The sequence below is a fragment of the Xiphias gladius genome, chromosome 12, assembly GCF_016859285.1.
Source record: "Xiphias gladius isolate SHS-SW01 ecotype Sanya breed wild chromosome 12, ASM1685928v1, whole genome shotgun sequence".
Taxonomy (NCBI): domain Eukaryota; kingdom Metazoa; phylum Chordata; class Actinopteri; order Istiophoriformes; family Xiphiidae; genus Xiphias; species Xiphias gladius.
In genome coordinates this window covers 63,501-85,654 of record NC_053411.1, presented here as the reverse complement: position 1 = coordinate 85,654, position 22,154 = coordinate 63,501, and the positions used below count along the sequence as shown (strand labels likewise).

Below are 22,154 nucleotides of genomic sequence, written 5' to 3'. Positions count from 1 at the left end.
CCTCTAAAAAAAAAAAAAAAAGCTTAATATTTCTATGGGAACCGAACCAATGGTATTTTTGACACATTTACATCATAGTGGGTGGAAAGCATAGATATAGTGATATAGTTATTTACTGTTTAATTATGTTTGTGCCATGTCATCATTTTCTCTTTTTTGGGAAAAAAGTTTGTTAACGACATATTTATTCACAGTTTTCGTTAACAAAATGCTAAGTTACCTGCTACTAGCATAACACAACCAAATCTCAAACCCAGCTGTTGGCGTTGCATTGTGGGTAATGTAGGCGCCCAGTTTTGACAAGTAAGTATGGAATAAAAATACACTATCTGTGGTTCTACTGCACTGATTTTAATCCATTTTTAAAAAACAATCCACCATGAGTTCAACAACTGTGTTGTAATCCTAAATCTGTGTAGTGATATTTTACAATACCTCACTTCTTTGATGCCTTACTGTGAAAATTTTTTTTTCTATAAAGCCTTCTTTAAAATTTATCATAAAAAGCTGAGCTCTAAAATGTTAAATGTTATCTAAACACAAGCAGGCATACAAGAAAAACCTTTGGAATCTGAAAAATGGAAAATTTAAAATGTTGAATAAAAAACAAGGGAAAAAAGTGAAATACAATTCAAATTGTAATATGTATTTCCTTTTTATGTATGCATTTACTGTTATAATTTAATGATAAACACATGCTAAAAGGCCAATTATTTAACTTTTTATCTTTCATAACTGAATGAATTGTCTTTCATTGTGACATGAATATTCCATGCTATATCGAAATTAAATCACAACACGTAAAACAAATTGAATGGGTCTATTGCATTTCAAAGTTATCCAACAGAGTCCAGCTGTGGTTGGACAAATCATTTTTTATTTTGGCCTGGACAACACACCTCCATCTTGAAAAAGAAAAGCTCCCTTTCACGTCAAGAAAACTAACAACAATGTTTTATATTTAGTATTGGTAGGTCTATGCTACTCTCTGCTGGAATCCATTGCAGTGCAATACAATACAGTCAGTGTTTATTGTTTTTTAATAAAATCAACTGAACAAGAATTTAAATAAAACTGAAAAAAAAGTACACAAGATGATGAATCTAACCTGACATTCAAGATTCTAGTGGGTACTCAGAGAGTACAGCGGAAACCTAGCCCAGTAACTTCTGAGGCAAACAATGACCAAATAATTTGTGGCTCAACACTGAATGAGTATAAAGTAAAATATTATTGTAAACCATTGCACATTTGGTTTATAAATTTTAAACTCAACCTATCTGTGCATCAACAGTTTCAGTGGCACTATAAAAGGGTTGAGGGGGGGGCAGAGTCCCACCACGTCTGCATTCCCTGATTGGCTAGATGTGTTATTACTCCCTGATGATTGGCTCTCAGTTTCATCTGGTTGCAGTTTCTTCCCTCCACCGTCCATGACATCACTGCTTTCAATAGTTCTAGCATTGTTGTGCTGACTGTCTGTTCTGTTGCTGTCTTGACAACTCAGTGCCTCTGTCTGAGCAGAGACTCCATCCTTTAGGTCTTTAAACATTTTTCCTGCCATCTTGGAGTTAGCAGGGGATGAGAGACATTGGTACACCTGAAACACGGAATGGACTTTCAGGTTAACAAATTTTTTTGCTGCAAAAAAATGAATAAAGAAATCTTTTGTACCAATACTGTTGCAAGCTCAGTACATACCAGGTCTGTACTGATGCTGCTTCTGGGACATGCTGGACTCAAGTCAATTTGCATCTGAGCGATACCAGCTCTGGTTCATACTTGCTGGTCTCAGCATTTACTATACATACTGTACTTTAACCTGTGTGTGTGTGTGTGTGTTAGTATTAACACACATTAATAACATGTAATTTGTCTCAAGCCATGTTTTCCAATGTTTTACAAGGAAGCAGAGGTCTTCACAGGTTCCCTTGGTTCCTAGTGACCAAAAACTGGCCAGGGTCCCAAGTGGAGCCTAGTTCAAATTATATTCATTCTAATCAGGTCTGGTAGGGTCCTGTTGAATTGCTGCAGGTCAAATTATATTCATTCTAATCAGGTCTGGTAGGGTCCTGTTGAATTGCTGCAGGTCTCTGGTCATTGTGTCAATATTAGCTCTTTTCCAATACAGGAAAGACTTCTAACCTGAACTTGTGAGAATCCGTACCTTGAACTGGGATTTAGTATCACATCCTGGGCTGATAAATGATAAAAGGATAGGTTGAAGAGTGTACAAACTCAATTTGTACACATTGTTACAAAGGCAAATGCCATTTGGTCTATAACTCACTAACCATACACTGCACATTCAAATATGTTATATCCATATTATGATAGCAAGCTGCATCTCCTGGAACAGGCTGTGGATTTACTGCGAAGAATTGTTTTTCACAAATCTGCAAAATATGTGAAATCCACTTTTTCATACTAGTCTTCAATATTTAGACTAAGAGTGACACTATCAATTACTGTACTGTCATTGGTAGCCACATGACTCTGCTCTTCTTTTGTAGACACATCCAGCATGAACTGCAGATTTACTTTGTGATATCTGGTGTAAATGCAATGATAGGGGGCACTGTAACACATTTTTACAAAACTACAACAATAACTCATCAACACATTTTTTAAATTTCACTATATTTGCTCTGCATATCTATTATGTGCTCCAAATTCAGTGTGTGAAATCTGATGCAAATCAACAAAGGGAGATGAAAATATATTTGATCTTAAATCTAGGACTCTTCATTTGTGGTCTCATGTTGCCCTCTGGTGGAGTGCTCGTGTCTTAACAGGTTGCTCTCTCTTTTGAGGAGGCCCCTGCAGCTCACTATTTGTACTGAGCTTTAGTTCAGCCTGGTGGGAGACTGCAGGTTCAAGCTGCAGACAATGAGCGGCTCTAAACTTTTATGCTCAATTGAAGTCCATGTTATTTTTGAAGCATAATATATGGTGACATAACACCTAAGAAACCAAACTGCGCTAAGAGATGCTAAGGGAATACCCCATTTGCAACTGAATTGTCACTTGTCAAATGCTACTTACTATCCTTTAAATGCAAAAGGTTGAAAGTTTGATTCCGGGACTAGGAGATGTAGAGAATTCATGGGTTGCTCCAATGACAGCTACAAGTTTTAAAGATGGTCTTTACACATATAGGTGTGCTGATACAATTATGTGTATCATAAAAAAAACAGCTAGTTATAATTAGGGCTGAATGACTAATCATTTTATTCAGAGATTTATCGACTGTGTCTTAAAAATGACAAACTTTGCACAGGCAAAGAGGGGGCATAAACCAACATAAATAAATCTAATATGTATGAGAGACACAGGAGTAAAATACAGTGAAAGGTCTTCTTAGTAACTACAGTCTGCACTACTACAGCAGTCTGCACTACAGTTTGCAATCTGCTGTGCGGAACTGGACTAAGAGACACTGATGACAGTCAAAAGTTGTGTTACAACTATGTAGTAAATGCAAAAGTAACCCCACAAATTTGTAAAAACACACGAAACATTTAATAACAATAATAATAACAATAATAATAACAATAATAATAATAACACTAAGATGCAGTTTTCAAGGCTAGGAAAACTTCATTGTAAAGTCCCAATTCCCTGAAAACTCAAGCATCCATATTGGGCACATTACAGAGACTACAGATGTTAAAACTCATTACCTGAGTGGGCAAAACTTACAGTCCTGGGTTTTATGCTTTGCTAAGCATATGCTACTCAGTCCTTTTCAGCAGCTGTTCTTTATGCTGTGCTTTCAGCTCTACTGTTATACTGCTATTGAAAAATGGGTTTACAGTCAGGTAACAGAAATCAGAAAATGCTCATGTCATGACAGCCTGCAGATACACAGCTTGCAGGGTTTATTTAGGCAGCCCTTCGTACCTTTTGTTTTAATTAAGTTGCTAGTTTTGCATGTTTATATAATTAGCTCAATCATCTCCTTTCATTTCTTGTTTCTGAGTGGTAGAATTGCTTTTATTTACTGAAAAATAATAAACAAGTAGAACTGACACATTTATAAGTAAAACAATCCCTGTTTTCCTAAGTCTTCAGCTAAATATCACTGATAACTTAGTATTATTATTTATAATTATTATTAATGAGCATGAAGTGCTTTATTTCCAACTGACCAACTGACTAGTGTGCAGCAAGTTTTACCTGGGTCAGATGTTTGTTCAGTTTGTTGCAGTCCAGCTGGGAAAGCTCCTCAGGGAGAGACATTAACAGGTTCAACATGATAGCACTTTCTGGAAGGGGAAGGACAATATTATAAAATTGATTAATTTCAATGCAGTTTTAGGGATTTGTCTGACAAAGTTACAGTTGCTTCTAAGAACAACATAAACAACTGTATAAACATGGACAGTAACAAATGTATTAGGGATGCACAATATTTTTGTCACCGCTTTATTATTGGACCATCAAACCAAATGATAGTTATTCTTCCAAATTTCAGACAACAATTAGCTTTAGGTAACCATTAATTAGTCCAACAGGATGTAAAGTTTTGTAGTCTACACATGCTTGCCAATAAGGAGGTAAAGTCCGACATTATTTAGTCGGCATATTAAGAAAATAAACCGAAGTTATTACAAAAAAGTTTACAATAAATTAATGTAATGTCTAGGAATGATAAAGGCTCTCTAATCATTGGTGTTGTATTAGAAAATAAGTTTGGAAGTGTAATAATTTACCCTTTATTGGCCAAGTCACATTTTTGAATTTAATATAAATCTATTTCTATATAATTGGTTTTCATACTTGTATGGGCCACAGCAAACTAAATAAATGGGTAAGAGCTGATATTGTATCATAGAAGATAAAAATACTTGTCCAACACTAAAATTCCTGAATAAATTCCATTATAAGAAAAAGGACAGTGTTTATAGGGGTGAACTCACTGATGGGATATTGCTTGTTGAATATGACCATTTTTTAAATATTTGCCATGCTGTTGACACTAAAAATACACTGAGATAACACCAAGCAGTGAATCTCCAACTCACCCATGGGGGTGAGATGGCACTCCTCATTTGGCTTGTGAATGACACTCAGGTAGCGATAGATCCTCTCAAAGTCCACTACACACTTGACACCAAAGGTCCTGGGACTGTCTTTTGTGGCGTATTTGCTGGTGTGACCTAACCTGGCATGAAATGCCACGGCAGGGGTGGAGAGTGGGAGCATGGGGTGGGTGGAATAGCAGCTGCCGACGGCTGAACTGGAAGAGGCGAGAGATGATGGAGCAGTACTGGGGAGTAGGGTGAGACTGGTGGCAGAGGAAGAAAGGGGTGTGTGAAGACTGGATAAAGTGGACTTTTGAGTAGAGTTGGTGGTAGGATGTTGCTCTGACATCTGCTGGGTAGTCTGGATTACAGAGCTGCCAACACCTGGAGTCTTTACCACTGCTGTAGAGCTTGAACTGAGTGAGCCCTGTCCTGGGACTGGGATCACAGTGTGTGAGGCAGGCTGTGGGGTTGTAGGGGGCGCAGCGAGTATTTCTGCTGAACCTGGCATGCAGAAGGTGGCAGCAGTTTGAGAGGAGCAGGTGGCAGCAGGTGAGGTTCCAGCTGTGGGTGAAGGCTGTTGCTGGGGTGGGGGGATTTTGCTGTTTGGCACTCTAACAACTTTTGATAGTGCTGGGAGTTTTTTGGCTGTGCCTATGGTTGGTGCTGGAGTCTTGAGTATCAGGAGAGGATGGGCAGTGTTGGTGCCAGGGCTCTCACCTAAGGGAGCAAAAATCTTACATTGTCAAAGATGTAATGTGTTCGTTTAATAACAGTCGCAGGACAAAATAGCTTTTTTATTGTTTTGTTTTATTAACAGCTGTGTTAGTAGGTTGTGATAAAATATTTTACCCCAAGGCCAGGAACTGCTTTTTTTCCCCCTACAACTGGATTGGCTGGTTGGTTGGTTGGTAGAAAAAAAGGTTAAGGGGTAGAGCAGGGTTGTAAACTTGTTCTCATTGGAAACATAAACAAGGGGGAGCAGTAGAGTATAATGGACTGAGTAATGCTTTTATCTGCTTCTCGAAGTCTCTTATTAGCTTCAAATACAGATGTATAGCAAATGTTCCTTTTCTTTAGCTGCTATAAGAAATATTTGATTTCCATAGTTCCATTCATTTTTTATGATGTAGAATTTAGTGTAAATCTGAAGATGTCTAATAAGAATAAAAAAGTAATCCCACTAGTAAATAAAATCTGTTGCTGTCAGTTACATCAAATGCACTTTGGTCATCATAATAAATAAATTAAAACAATGAGCCTTCATGCAAGGTAAATGTTACTTCAGTTAAAGTTCTGACTTCATAGGGGCCAAGAGTCAACATCTACAGTGTCATTTTTATAGCATCATCATTAACAATATATAACTGGCAACCCATTTCAATCACAACATTGAATTCTTTACAATCTTTTCCCCTCCTTTAGGAAAGTGCATAAATTCATAAAATCATATGTAAGACATCCAAAGAGAAAGGAGTGTGTTGATCTTAAATAGTCACGTAATTGATTACTTAAATTTTATCAGCGAAAATTTTGATAACCACTTAGTAGATTTAGTAATGCATTAGGCAAAAATGTTAACAATTCTCTGGATGTAGTTTCTCCAGTGTCTCGGATTTGCTGCTTTTCTCTGTTTTCTATCACAGTAAACTGAGTATCTTTGGGTTTTTGACTGTTGGTTGAACAAAACAAGAGATCTGAAGATGTCACCTTTGGGTCTAAGAAATTTTCATCACCATTTTCTGACATTTTATAGACCAAACGATTTATCGAAAAATAACCGGCAGATTAATTGATAATTAAAATATCTGTGATTCTCAGTCATCCAGGTCATGTTTATCCAAGAAGGGTTGAATTGAGGGGAACTGGACTTGCTTGTAGATACTTAAAGACATTTCACCTTTCATCCAAAAGGCTTCTTCAGTTCTGAAGAGAACTTCTTTGAGTATCTACAACCAAGTCCAGTTGCCCTTAATTCAACCCTTCTTGAATTACAATGAATGATAATTGTTAGCTAGTTGAAGCCCTAGTTTAGAGGAGATGCCACGGTGGAGTTTCTGCTTATTTGTTTTGACTCTTTAAGACCTAAGATTAAATTTATCACTGAGGTCTTCTTAAACAGCTAACACAACCTAGTATCTTGTCAGCAATGGTCAAAATATGCCAAAATCTTTTGCTTACTTTGTTAACAGATACAGAAGATCTGTGAATATATCTGCTGAGCTGCAAAACCTTTCTAAATGCTAAATGTTGCTTTATTCTGCTCATTTACTGACTGATGACAACCTGTGAACACAGTTTGCACAGATCAACGTCTGAGCGTTGTCCATTAGAGGTACAGAATGGAAAAGGAGCCATGTCCTGGCAAGAAGATCATTCATCAAGAGTTTCTACCTCAGCTTCAGGTGGGACAAATAAATGAATACCCTGATACAGTCTCTGTGATACAGTATTCATACTGATATGTTGCTGCAGTACTGAGTTAGCTGTTTCCTTATTTCACTGCAAATATTTGATCTCTAGACTGTTCTACTTTATGGAACTATGGAAAATTAGTCATTTGCCATTAAAGGATAGGTTCACAATTTTTCAAGTCTGTCTAACAACAACTTGTGTTGAAAGGGGGTTTGCTTGCTGTAATTACACATTAAAAACTGGTTAATGTGACAAATAATCATCATTACTGTATACTAAAACAAAGAACAGAATATGCAAAACAAAAAAAAAACAAAAAAAAAAAACCCACAGGTTATACGGACTGTTTATGTGTAGCTGAGGTAGGGCAGGAATATCCATTATATCAGCTTGAAATGACACAGACTCCTAATAACTGATATATACTGTCCACCAAACTTTTACAGAGATTGAAGGTCAATACCTTGGACTGGCAAATAACGCATTGGTCTCAAAGGGATGGTGCGACCAACAGGCCCATCTGTGGGCAGTCTGCGGACTTGGGGAGGGTCACAGTTCCTCAGGGTGCGAGGCTCTGTGGATGACACTATCAGCATCTTAAAAACAGAGGAAGAGGAGGATAGTAGGAAGGGAGGGATGGAAGGTTAAAAGTGGTGACTGTGATTCCACAAAAGAGCAGGTAGATACAATTTGTATCTTCAAACACCCTTATCTTACAGCTGGTGTTTTTTTAAAGCAATAAGAGAAGACTTTCAGATACGAACTAAAGTAAAATTTACAGAGAGCAGAGAGTTGCTCTTTGCAGAAAAAATTCAAGGCAAAGATGTATCCTGATGATTTGATACTTTTTGACTAGCGGAAAAAACGTAACATTATCCCAAGTTTTATCACTCCATTTCCATAATATATAAGACACAGATCAGAAACAAAATAATAAGAATAATCTAACCCAATGCATCCTATCAATATCAGTATCTTGCTTTACCTGAGAGAAAGCACTAGAAATGGGTTCTTCAAGGTTTCCAGCCACAGCAGAGGCCATTTGTGTCCAAACCTCAATGGGCTTTCTGACCTTCTTGTCCTCCCACCTCCTTTTTTTCAACTTGAAGCTTGCACAAGAGATCACTTTGTTCTTCAGAGATTCTACCACAGTGTGAATCTAAACGAGAGAGGAGACAGCCCATGTGTCTTTATCTACTGTACATTCATAAATGCATACAGAGAGCTAACGGAAACAGTGTTTTCACTGCAGTCCTCACAAAATATGCAGTTTCATACTGTAGACTGACATTCACTGGTTTTGTAAGGTTAAATTTTAGGATTTTATGACACCTTTGGGAACGTAACTGTAACTGATATGCAAAACTGATCTGAAGTTTAGGGTAACTGCATTCAAAAGGCTGACGGGCTGTTGAAGTCAATGCACCCCATCATTTCTCACAGCTACTTTCTCACATTCATCAGAGAGATACAGTAGCATATTAAAGATTTGTCACCACCAGTCAAAATTTCTGTTACGATGAATAGTTGAGAAGAACATTAACTTATCTCCAAAAGGAATAAAGTTAAAGAGAATTTCAGGTAGCCATTTCCTCAGTTTTTAATGAAATTAAGAATTTGCAGTTAACAGGAACAGTAGAGGTTAGGTTGAGGTCTGGAAGACCAAGAGAGGTTTCCAAGAGAACTGCTCGTAGGATTGCTAGAAAGGCAAATCAAAACCTCCATTTGACTGTAAAAGACCTTCAGGGCGATTTTGCAGACTCTGGGGTGGTGGTGCACTGTTCTACTGTGCAGCGACACCTGCCGAAATATGACCTTCATGGAAGAGTCATCCGAAGAAATCCTTTCCTGCGTCCTCACCACAAAAGTTCAGCAAGTTTGTAAAGGAACATCTAAACAAGCCTGATGCATTTTGGAAACAAGTCCTGTGGACTGATGATGTTATAATAGAACTTTTTGGCCACAATGAGCAAAGGTATGTTTGGAGAAAAAAGGGTGCAGAATTTCAAGAAAAGAACATCTGTCCAACTGTTAAGCACGGGGGAGGAATAATCATGCTTTCTGCTTGTGTTGCAGCAAGTGGCAGTGGGGAACATTTCACTGGTAGGGGGATGAAAGGATTCAATTAAATACCATTACCATTAATGGGCCTAAAGAAACCTCACAATGGATTACACTGTTTGGAAATCTCCCAAACAAGAACTGAAATACTCTTAGCTGCTACAAAAAGTATTTACAAGCTGTGATAGTGTTAAAAGGAAAGTGTTAATAAGTACTGCCCATTTAGGCTTAAAATAATAAAGAAATTGGTAATCTTTAACTTGATGCCTTTTGGAAATCAGTTTAATCCTTCACTCACTTAGCTATTCACAGTAACAGACATTTTGAAACCTAATTACTCAAGGATGAACCTGTGTTTAATTTCTGATTATTTTTGGAATACAAATTAAGGAAAAAACCTGAAAAAATAGTGGAGAAACAGGATGACAATGCCCCCATCCCCCATGATTATGAAAATGATGTGAATCATATGCTCTTATATTATTTCCTCCCTCCAGCCCCATTTTGGACTGACATGTTAGACAGTGCTCTCAACCACCATCATCAAAACACCAAATGAAGGAATATCTTTAGGAAGAATGGTGTTCCATTCCCCCAGTAGAGTTCCAAAAACTTGTAAAATCTTTGCCAAGGAGCATTGAAGCAGTTCTGGCGGCTCGTGGCGGCCCAACAGCTTACTAAAACACCTTATGCTGAATTTGCCTTTTTCACCCGTTTGTATTTAGATAGATTTACTGATTTTTCACGCCCCCTTAGCGACTGTTTTTCACAAAAGCACCTGGTGACAAATCTAGCGACTTTTAAGACAAGCCCTGGCTACTTTCTGTAGGAGAGTCACCGGTATTGCCCTGCGAGTGCGGGCTTTCCGTCCGCAGGCACACGTCTCTATGCGTAACTGGCCGCACTTGTATGTTGATTTTGTCAGACTACGTCATGGTTATAAAATCAGGATTTTAGCAGTGCAGAGCAGCAGCTGGGAAATGGCCGCATTTTTCAGTCACTATTTCATACTTGTTCAATTGTCTGACAACAGAAACAGAAAAACATGTAAATAAGAACAGATGTATTGGGAATTTGGCTGTATTAAATTACTGTATATGTGAGCAGAGACAGCAGGAGAGAAGCAAACAGATAAAGGGCAAACTAAGTTGGACCAGTTCTGTTCCAGCCTTGGTCAGTTGGTGCTGACAGGGAAAATCATAAAATATGTGTTTTAATGACTATAATTTTGTGGCTGATCTAGTTGCTGTATGTCATTTCTCGTTAGTATTATTTTATATGGGTATATAGCTCATAGCACAGATAAGCACTTAATACAAATGGTCATCTTGCAACCCAAAAGTGTCAATCTGTAATCGAAGAAAACAGTTTCTTTATTCAAAGAAAGAATGAAGAAGGACATTGTCTACTTAGAAACTACTGGTAGATGTCAAAAGGACAAAAGGAAAAAGCACACCTTTTTATGTCTACGTACTTGTAACATGAGATCCAGTTGAAGGATGCTCCCCTATCCCTATAGCCACCTACTGTATGTTACATGGGACCATACTACAGTGTCTTTGTCATACCAACCCGGAACTTTCAAAGACTATCAGACCACATGGAAAAAAAATTCACAAAAGGCCAGTCATGCACATTTGCCATGGCTCTCTAGTTCTAATCTAGTTCAGTGCTAATGACTTCTGAGTCTCAATGAGCTCCTCTCACAGTATAAAAACAATGTGACAGGCTAGGCTCTTTATCTACACAGGTGCCTGACCCATGTAATGACGAACGCAAAGGCCCTTTGCAAAAAACTGTCTGACATCATCAATTGAATATACATCCATCTGCTATGGATGAGGGGGGGCTGGGGGGGGGGCTAAGGGGGCCTGTGGAGAACATGCAAACTCCACACAGAAAGGCCGTAGCTGAACCATGGTTTTGAACCCCAAACTTAAAAAGTGTACTACCAAAACTCTGTTTCCTGATTTTTATTTTTTCTGCTTTTTCAATATGTAAACTGTCAGCATTTACTTGTTTGTAGTTACCTGAGTTTATGTAATTTAAAAATACAACATTGCATTAACTACATAAATGTCATTTTATTGAGGATCGAAAAAGTTAGCAAAAATTACACAAACACGATTGTGTCACTTACAGGATGATTTGGACCCAACACCATTTGAGGATCATTTTAGGAATGTTATCCAGCAGGCAGCACAAAATATGTAGCTACTTCTGCTCCATTTTTAACCTTAAATTGCAGAGGTGCTTTCTGTCTCAGACTGCTCTGTGGTCAGACCCATTACTGTGTGAGCCTTATACTTCTTCTTACTCATTTATATTTTTTTTCAGCTTGGTTTCCCTATTATCAAACTTAGTGTGTCATCCTTCGGCAGGTGACCTTGGGTGGCAATGAAGATGTCCCCTTTAGAACAAGCTCTCAAAGAGGTAAAAAAAAATAATAATAATAAAAGTTGCCAGTAAAACAACACAGGTAAAGTAAATACACACAAAAAAAACATACTTTTAAGCAAATCAAAATTCTAAGAATGCTACATAAAACTTTAGATATTATAATTCAATTAAAAGAAGACTTTAATTTATCTGTCACTAATTTCACTGACACTTAACAGAATTAGACAAGAGACAGTACAACTCAGGGCATTATGAAAAAGAGCCAGTGGAATTTGAAAAGGCGTCACTTTCAGCACAAGAGGCTCACTAGACTGGACAACTTGCATCTATACAAGGTCATGCTTAATGCCCTTTTGAGAGAATACCAAGACCAAAGATGTTGCAGCCATATGCTAAAATCTTTTTAAATTAATTTTTTTCCCCCCATAAAACATGTAAATTTTCACCACATCTGACACGTGCAAAGTTTTGTGAGTTTTCAAGCCCCTTTAGCCCCTCAAAAAACATGATTCATTTGTCCTAATAATAATAATATTAATAATAATAATTATTGATAAGCAGTTTCAACGGGGTCCTCGCACCAGTCGGTGTTCGGGCCTTAATAATAAACAGTGATTTCCATAGGCTCTTCACATCGGTCGGTGCTCGGGCCCTAACGAGACTTGCAGGCATGTATTAACAGGATCCAAGCCCCCTCGCGCATTCCAACGTTGGAATGTTTCTGCATGGTTGAACTAGCCTGGTATAAACCCTGGACTTGGGGTTGAGTGAACTTGTTTACGACCACAAGTTTTGGGGTAAGTGATCTGACAATCATTACGGTCCTTATATTCTACATGCAACAATTTATGCAGATTGGACTTCAACATAAGATGAGTTTAAAAAAGTTTGTTTTGCATATTTTTTAACTTTGTGTAACTTCGCCACCTAGTAGCACCAAATGTTACTGAGAACTTCAAACTATGTGCCCAAGTTCTTTGGTAATCAGAAAGACCCCTGTAAAGATATGACATCACTTCCTTTGTATGAGTATGAGTCTTTCCTTTATAACTTTTGCACTATAAGGAGTATCAAAACTCTTAATAACTTGTGTTCATAAAAGTAAATAGATGATACATGCAGATTCATGCAGATTCCTCTTATAATAATAAGAATTTATTTGTATAGCACTTTTGAATACAGGGAACAAAGTGCTTCACAACAATCAATAAAATAAACAGAAGAAAATGAAATTTGCTGTGCTTTATTTCACTTAATAAGTAAAATAAAACAGGTAACTGACTGCAAGTCTGATCTCCTCTGGCAGATTGTTCCAAAGTCTGACAGCAAAGGCCCTGTCTCCTTGTCATTCTAGACTTTGGAATGGCCAGCAACGCACTACCAGAGGATCTCTGACTGCATCCTGACTCATAGGGGGATAAAAGCCCCGAAGTATTGGGACCGGCCAGCCCATGCCTAGCCTTAAAAGTAATTAAAAGAATTTAAAATTCAGTCAAATCTAGTGCATCCACACACTGGCTGCCTATTTATTTATGGATTTTTTGGACTGAGTTAGGAGTCAAGCTGCAGCATTTTGAACTAAGTGCAGGTGGTGGATTGATTTCTGTCTGAGACATATAAATAGAGGAGTTGCGTATTTGAGGCAGGAGGAAATAAAAGCATGCAAAGTTTCTCCACATCTGTGGCTGAAATAAAAGACTTCACCTTGACTATATTTCTCAAATGACAAAGTTGTTCAGTCATAAAAAAATGACTGAACAACTTTCTTTACCTGGAGTTCAAAACACACGTCCTGATCAAAAATTACACCAAGATTTTTGGTTGAGGGTTTAACATACATTTCTAGATCACCTATGTTTGCCATGATTTGAGTTCTCCTCTGCAGGAGGACCAAGTAAAATGACCTTAGATTTTGTACTATTTAATTTGAGGAAGTTGTCTGACATCCAGAATTTTATTTCAGCAAGACACGTGGTGGTTTGTTATGTTAGACTGGTCTGTTTGGGAGAGAGCCCTGTGTGTCATCAGTATAACAAAGAAACTAGACATTATATTTGCGGCCGAGATGTATCACCCCTGACCAGGATGGCTGGGAAAGCTTTGGAGTGAAGCTGTGAACTGGGGCCATTAGCCTAGTTCCTGTGTCAACCTCTGGATCATCTGGCGGCTACAGTGTTTCAACACCCATGTCCAGTGTAAGAGTGATTGTTGGCAAGATATGCAACACTTCCTGTTTTGACTGCTACCTATAGGAAGCTGTTCCTTTAAAACTTGCAAATTTTTTGGACTATCAAAATTCTTTTAGTAATTCTTTTAGTATTCTTTTTTTGGATCATGAGGGTCTATAGATTCTATGTGCAAACTTTCATGCAGATTATACTCACAGCCTAGGAGGAGTTCAAAAAAGGTAGGTTTCACTTATTTTACAATTTTGCAAAAAAAAAAAAAAAATTATAGATGGAAATGGGTGTGGCCTGTACCACAAGATTAAGATACATTCAAGGAATGTGTGCATGTAAGATTTTTAAATGTTCGATGTACAATGTAGGAGTTGCTGGCCAAAACGCAATTACCTTGAAAATAGGGCTGCGTGCTGGTGGACATTTTTGGTGTCTGACATGCGTGCACCATTCTGTACCTCCTCATACCTCACATTACTTTGACGCTGTATGCTGCAGTACCACTTTTACCAACAGAAGAATAAAAAAAAAATATATATATATATAAATTTAATAAAAATCTGAGCGATTACAATAGAGTTCCCAGCACCGCTGGTACTGGGAGTCACCGTGCTTTGCATGTGCAGCCCCAAGCCCCCTCGGGCTTGGACCCCTAATAATTCTTAGTATTACAATAGGGACTTCACACCAATCGGTGCTGAGGCCCTAATAATAATTATTAGGATTTCAATAGTGTCCTCGCACCAGTCGGCACTCGGGCCCTAATAATAATCCTTAGGATAACAATAAGGCCTTCACTCCACTCGGTTCCTTGGGTCCTAATAATATTCTCTACAAAAACAAAAGGTTCCTTGCACTTTCGGTGCCAGGGACCAAAGGGATCAAAAAGGGACCCACAGTGCTTCGGCGTTAATAAATAATGAGATTAATAATGGGGCAGTAGGTGGCCTGCAGATTGTGAAGCAGATATATATCCTGAGAGCCTGAGCACCAACAAAATCCATCAAAATTCAAAATAAATGCCATTTTGAACAGAAAAGTCCACTATCTCAGGTTTCTCTATGCAAGTGTGCACCTTGTACACCTTGCAGTGAAAGAAATGTAAAAAACATAAGACTGAAACCTTCTAAATATATATACTGTGAATCAGTTAATTAATTGGACATACTATATTTTTGGTTGTAAATACACTGCAAGGTGATAAAAAATTCTTTTCATCTAGTCTACGAAACAGATATCATCACTAAGATATGGGAAGTACCTGCATATCTAAAGCCACATCCTTCATATGTTTCTAAAATAACACACTGCTGTAGCTGTTTTACGTTATGTCTCTTTGATACATCCGTAGTTTATACTAAGGGAGTTGCCTAATGTGATATGGAAATGTCTTTCTATTGGTCTGTGATGGGGATATTACGTATCTAAAAGACACTGTTTTCTTCTCTGTCTTCTCAGTTCTTCAACTGTATGACTCTCAAAGCTATCAGTCCTCTTTCCTTTTACTTATAAATTTGTTTCTCAGTTACGGTGCGTTCACACATAAACGGATAAAAAGCAGTTGGCAGTATCTGAACTCATTAATTTATAGTCCTGGGGGTGTGCTGTGTTGAGCACGTAATTTGTTGAGCACTCTGGTCTGCCTGGACAGTTGTTTTCTGACTAATCCGCTGCCAGCAAAAACACAATGATGGTGATTTATTACGCTTATGCGCTTCACTGAGTGTCATTTTAGTTTTCACATGTCATTCTTCTTTTTGACGTTTCCTTACTAGATAAAGAAATGTCACAGAGAATTGGGAAGCCATTGGTCGGGACTACCAGATTTTCTCCCAAAGAATTTGGCGTACTCTATATTATAAGAGTCCTACTGGCGCTATTTCCGAGACAGTCCATGGCTGAGTTTATAAAGTTTGTAATAGTTCATAACCGTGAGTTGTGGAAGTTGTGGAATTTTATTTATTGTAACATCTGCCTATTGAATGAGAGAAGTAGTTGTGAGAAATTAAAGCTTGCAGTGATTTACAACAGCCCGTCGGCCGTTTCAATGCGATTACTGTAAACTATAGATCATCTGCGCACTTGAATCATAGTGGCGGCTGGTTTAACCATGCAAACGCGTGTGCGTGGTTTTGCTGAGTCCCTTGCGGTTCGTTTGTTTGGAAAAAATACATGAACAACAAATAACAAGAGGCAGGTGGAACTGAAGTTTTTCAGTAATGTCCCTCCATATCTATAAGAACAGACTACCGTACCTCTGAAATGGACCGAGTAGGCACCTGTTTTCTCAAGAAAGTATAGTCGATGTCTCCGTGTTCTCCGATGGTCCTGCTGAATCTTTTCAGGGCATTCAGGAGTTTCCTCTGCTCCGCTCGCTGCCATTTGCAGGCAAGTTTACCTAAACGTTGTGGTACGGGGTCAGGTTTCAGGTTGCGATCTGGTTTAGTTCTAGTACGAGGAGGTGGCTTCATTTTGTTTTTACGTTGCTGGTACAGACCAGGATGATCCCACAACACTGAACCGGACAGGAAGTGCACGAGACAAACCCTGGCTAGTTTGGCTGGTGCAGCTTAGAGAGCTGCGTCAATAAATTTTTGTATATACATTTACAGTACAAACTTCATAGGGAAATTAAAATACCTGCCTCCCCGAAAGAGACCATACTGTCAAAACCTTCCCCTCGTGTTCAGCTACAACACTTATACCACTTCCGATACATTTTTCAGAATAAAAACGTTATCGCTGCAAGTTTTTACAAGTCTAAAGCTTAAACTACTGTACTTCTTCCTTAACAAAAAGAAAACAACTAAGCAACTGATTGTTCGAATACATTTGTTTCATGCCCCTTCGATTTCTTAGTTAGGGGTTTTTATTGCTTGTGAACCTGTGTTATGCAAATGAAAATAAACATACATAAATAAAACGCTTAAAATTAAATTCAATTTTAAAATTAATATTTAAGATTTATTCATTTAAAGACAGAAGACAGGCATTTAGATACCTTTTTTAAACAGTGTTTATAGTGCGTAATTTAAATACAAATTTCGATTTCTAATTGCCTTTTAAATTAATGAACTCGTCAATTAGAATTAAACATTATAAAATATACACTTAGGCTCCCTAATTTCTGGGTGGTGTAACACACTTATGTCTCATGAACCAAAAAATCAAGTTTCATGTGCAACTTAATAGCTGAAAATGAAAAGAGTTGAGAGGAAAAGGGTTGGATAATTGTGTAATTGTGTGAGTTTTCAGCTCATTTTGAGTCTAGCATAAGGTTTTGTACTTGTTAAGCTTCTTCCTTGTTAGAGAAAACTCATCAAATTTCTTTTAGTGGCACTTTAATTTTAGTTTGAAAGCGAGGTGTCTTGGTCTAGAGCTAAAATTTTATTACTTCCGGGTCACTGGATAGTACGCTACAGAGCCATTTGGTTGAGAATGGTTGAATCCAAATGCAACGACGTCACCGCACTCGCAGACTCGCGGACTCAACGGGCGCGTTCCGTGAGTGCTGAGGGCTTTCTAAATCCACAATTCATCAAGTCCACAAGGAGTCTCATGCGGACTTTCTGCGGGCCTACAGAGAGCCCGCACACGGTGCAGACTTTACCAGACTTGGCTCGGAAAATTACCCATTATCCATAGCAATATGGACGTGACGATATAATAATTAAATAAATAATATATACCATCTTTATTTTTGAAGACGTTTGCTGGTTTCACTTTTGATGTATAGGTTTAATGATTAAGTAAGGCTTCATATTGCACATTTAGCACATGAATCGGCTGAATAATTTTGAATTGTCATAATCTGCAAAACCAAACGGGCAAAGGTTGGTTTTTCTCCATCTGTGGTGTGAGAATCCTCAGTTGAGGGTTCAATATTGATATAATAATGTATTCGGTAGCTCATATAAATGAACATTTTGCTGTACATTCTGATCATATCTGTTATGGCTACTATGTAAAGCAGCACACCTGCACATATCATGCATAAATTGCCATTCAGAATGATACCAGTACCATTCAGAAACGCTCAGGAAAAACATTTTGAAATGAGTTACAGAGTCACAAATAACAGATAATCTCCATGGAAGCACCAGAGTATATACAGTATATAAATATATATGACATTTAATGCTTATCTTGTGATATCTATCTATATATATATACATACATATTCAAATTTCGAATTAAATGTAATTATTGTATACTTACAACCATTAAGCTCAGCGATGTAGCGATGACTTAATGTGACCTTGAAGAGCTTATGGTATAAAAGTTACTTGGCTGTGGGTATAATTCTGTTGATCTGTATAGATGTTAATAGGGACAATGCAATGTCTCAACTTTTATTATGGGAACAGACACGTTTTGATAACATAGAGAAGGTGCATCTACCTAACCATTTTACAGATAAACAGGGTCACTATCAGACCACCATATACCTTTACAACAAAAATTATGTAAGCAATAAGTGAGTGTTTCCTGTCTTAACATACCCCTGAATACACATCTAGTAATTGACTTCCATATTCATTTTACATGATAATTAACCCTACAGTTGGAACTTTAAAATACTTGATACAGTGTCAGTCGGTCTGTGTTCTTTGCTCAGTCTGTATCAGACTCTTGGGGAATGCACCATCACTGAGGGGTCTGGATGTTCACTGTTGAATATGACAAAAGTAATGTTACATTGCAGGAGAATGCTAGACAGTAGAACAATTTTCAAATAACGTTTTTGGTGGTAACTATCAAATAATATCTAAGTTAATGATATAACTTAAAACAAACATTAACACAAACAAAAAAGGTAATAAAAAGTCTAAGTAAGTAGTCTGGTAAAATCAAGATTAAATAAATAAAATTGACTGTATTCTACCTACTGTGTAATCAGTCCTCTAACACACAACTCTTAAACAGCCAAACTCTTCATTTACAGAATTTTTTATATTATTCTATTTTAGATGGTCTACATCAATGCGATCAGTACCGATCAACATTCACAAACATATTATGTCGCGCATGGCTGGACATTGGAAGTTCACTATTACCAAACAGACAAAACAAAAGTTCAAATATTATTCTGTACTATACAGTAATTAAAACTTTTTCATACCCCAAAGTTGTCTTACCTGCATAACTGTGAAACCTATATGGCAGACATGTTTCTAATACAAATTTAGCTCCATGAAATACCCTGTTATATAGCTGCTAATAATATTTCCTAAATCATTTCAAAACGCAAATCCTGTTTTGAAATAACATTCAGCTGTGAATTCTTTTCACACACTTTAGCTAGTATGTTAATCTCTTTATTTGGTAGAGGGTAAAGAGCTCAAATGCTGTAGAACATAGTGTTAATATCCTGTGATAGTTATTGCTTAATCAAAAATGTAAGATGTCATAATTGTGGCTCATTTCAAACTTTTACCTTACAGAAATGGGCTAAAAACACTGCAACTCTGCAGTGCCCACTGGCGAACTATATCTGATGCACCAGCTAAACAGACTGGGATTCGACTACTATATCCTGTCTATGTGACACTGTATGATACCCTTTACAATAGCCTCATCACTGCACATGTAGACATACACAAAGAAGTCCCTGGACAATCCACTCACGTTACATCTCCACTCCTTTGAGTCATAGACATAGATGTATGGAGGTAACAGATTTCCTGCAGTGTCCTGCAAACAAAATGAACCAGAGCAAAAAGAAATTAACCGCTGTAAGTCTAAAGCCCTAACAGTGTATGGAATATTATACCATTCAAAAGGGTTTAATGGAAAACAGGATTTTGTATCTGTAACCTTAGTTTTGCAAACTTGTGCATTGAAGTTTGTATCTGTAAGCTTGGATTTATAGACTTGTACATTTTGTTTTCTTCCTACAAACTGAAATCTGTGCAATCACAGGCTTGCAAGCTCACTTTCACAAGCTGTGCAGAAAAATACTTAAATGTGTGTGCGTGCACACGCTTGCTTTTTGACAAAAATAATGCATGTTAATATTTTGTAAACAGGTTCCCACAAAAGAAACAGGCACATTCAGCCCTGTCAAAACGTAGCAAAACATTTATTTAAATGGAAACAGTGGCGTGTTGAACACCCTGTTGCTTTATGCATTCCCACTATCTTTTATATATGGTGGAGTTTATATACATAATTGCTGACTGGGTAACACCTCTGACACACCACCCAAACAATTGAAAACATACTTCAAAGCCCATTGCACACTATTTCACACGGTTTCCAGGAAACGTTGATCGACCCAGAAACTGTAGTACACCACTTTAAGATTGAACATGCCCCAGGCTACACGCAAGGCAGAGAGGCCAGCATCTACACACAACACAGTTGTCAGTCAACCCTTTGCATTGCACTTAGTCAACATATATACGAAGACACTGGCCACTGGATTGTACATCAATGTCACCACTATATTGGACCTGGCAAGACAGGCCTGTAAACAATTACAAGTAAATGAGGGAGATGCGTTTTTTCTGGGTAAAAAGCATTCTAACGTTTACATTTCTCATCCGATTTCAGTGAGTCGTTGTTATATTCAAGGGTTTATGATCCACGTGGAGTACGAAAAGAAGTTTTGTCTCCAGTTACTTAAAATCTCGATAGTCTGGATAAAATCTCTGCTCAAGAGAGAAGTGTGTATAAATGTTAGGCTTACATGAACTGAATAACTTATGTGGTGGAAAATAATTCATCGTTGTAAGGAATTGTAAAAACTAAAATTTATTTTCCTTGGTTAATACTTGTGGAGACATCCCTATATAATATAATTTAATGTACATGAAATGTGCAGAAAAGTTTTTACATTGTGGAAATGTCTTTTTCTGTCTATGTCCCCATCATTTTAGCTTTTCTTGTGCTCCAGAGCAGAAGACAGCTCAAAAAAAAAAATCGTTCCTCCTCAAGGTTCTGCGGTCATGATGGTCAGGAAGGGGTCAGCCTGCTGGAGAATTTTTCGCTGTCTGCACTGCTCTCTCAGCCTCACGATTGGAGTGAGGATAGTGAGGGCTGGAAGTTATGTGTTTGGGGCCATAAGCCATAGACAGGTTTTTAAACTCCTTACTTGAAAATTGTCCTCCATTGTCTGTGTGTAGCTCGTCTGGACACACCCACCTGGCGAAGATGTTCTTCAGCCATACAAAAATGATCTTAATCGTCATGTTGTGATGAGCTATTTCCAGATAGCAAGAAAATTAGTCAATGACAATCAAGTAGTTCTGCTTCCTCTTTGTCGGTCTGGTCAACATGCATTCAGGGCACTTTGTCACCAGCTCTTGGATCTCGTTCTCCAGCCCAGGCCACCCCACACTCACACATGCTTGTACGAGGTGGAATATGTCACCTCTCATGCTGTGTGGAATGATGATGCGATTCCTATCACAAGTCCCTTTGAGGTTGACAGGCTATTATGCCATTGGTCAGTACAAGCCAAAGCATACCACCTCAGAAACAACACCTCAGAAACACATTATCTAATAATATAGTACTCTAGATGGCAGAGTTGTCTTTGATCAGGATATGTCTTTTGAGTCCCACATAAAACAAACTTCAAGGATTGCCTTTTTTCATCTATGTAACATTGCAAAAATCAGGCACATCAGGAGAGTACTGACAGGAACTAGGCAAAGAGATCATATTTCTCTTGTATTATCATCACTGCTCCCAGAATGCAGGTTTACTTGTGGTTCTTAGACTCTCCAAACGTAGAATGGGAGGCAGAGCCTTCAGCTATCAGGCTCCTCTTCTGTGGAACCATCTTCCGGTTCGGGTACAGGAGACAGTGAGGTGTATGGTCATATATGTAGAATATAAATCACGTGTGAAAATAGAGATATGGCTCAGAGGCCATGGGTCAAAGGTCCTCAGAAGGGGTCTTGCAGTCCCCAAAGGCAGGTAATGCTTTGTAACTAAAACCATATGTGCCTGACAGTTTTTAGGAAAACAACTGTCCTATTTAAGAGTCGGTGACCAAGGCTGAATTTCAGAGTGGTTTATTGGCTTCACACCCTCTCACAAGCAGATCTGCAGATGCTTGACT

General features: G+C 37.9%; 1 protein-coding gene across 5 annotated transcripts; it reads right to left on the bottom strand.

The window, feature by feature from the left end:
• Nucleotides 1-857: 857 nt before the first annotated feature.
• Nucleotides 858-16,795, bottom strand: snapc2 (small nuclear RNA activating complex, polypeptide 2). Of its 5 annotated transcripts, none has more exons than XM_040141231.1 (7): nucleotides 16,724-16,795; nucleotides 16,339-16,481; nucleotides 8,428-8,601; nucleotides 7,906-8,038; nucleotides 5,028-5,747; nucleotides 4,180-4,268; nucleotides 858-1,600 (listed from the first exon to the last, which is right to left on the bottom strand). In XM_040141231.1, exons 1-7 carry the CDS (start codon nucleotides 16,743-16,745, stop codon nucleotides 1,277-1,279), a joined length of 1,605 nt encoding a protein of 534 aa, XP_039997165.1. In that variant the 5' UTR covers nucleotides 16,746-16,795; the 3' UTR covers nucleotides 858-1,276. The 5 variants fall into 5 exon arrangements, 4 of the variants coding, with proteins under 4 accessions (XP_039997165.1, XP_039997163.1, XP_039997164.1 ...); XR_005708532.1 differs by adding an exon at nucleotides 3,703-3,795 and having other exon boundaries at nucleotides 1,492-1,600; nucleotides 16,339-16,790; XM_040141229.1 differs by having other exon boundaries at nucleotides 16,339-16,790.
• Nucleotides 16,796-22,154: the final 5,359 nt, after the last annotated feature.

Coding starts and splice junctions, on each gene's coding strand:
- snapc2 (XM_040141229.1), bottom strand. CDS start 16,554: ATGAAGCCACCTCCTCGTACTAGAACTAAACCAGATCGCAACCTGAAA. Junction 5,748..7,905: donor GCGTTATTTGCCAGTCCAAG/GTATTGACCTTC, acceptor TTGCTCCCTTAG/GTGAGAGCCCTGGCACCAAC. Junction 1,601..4,179: donor TGAACAAACATCTGACCCAG/GTAAAACTTGCT, acceptor TCCGTGTTTCAG/GTGTACCAATGTCTCTCATC.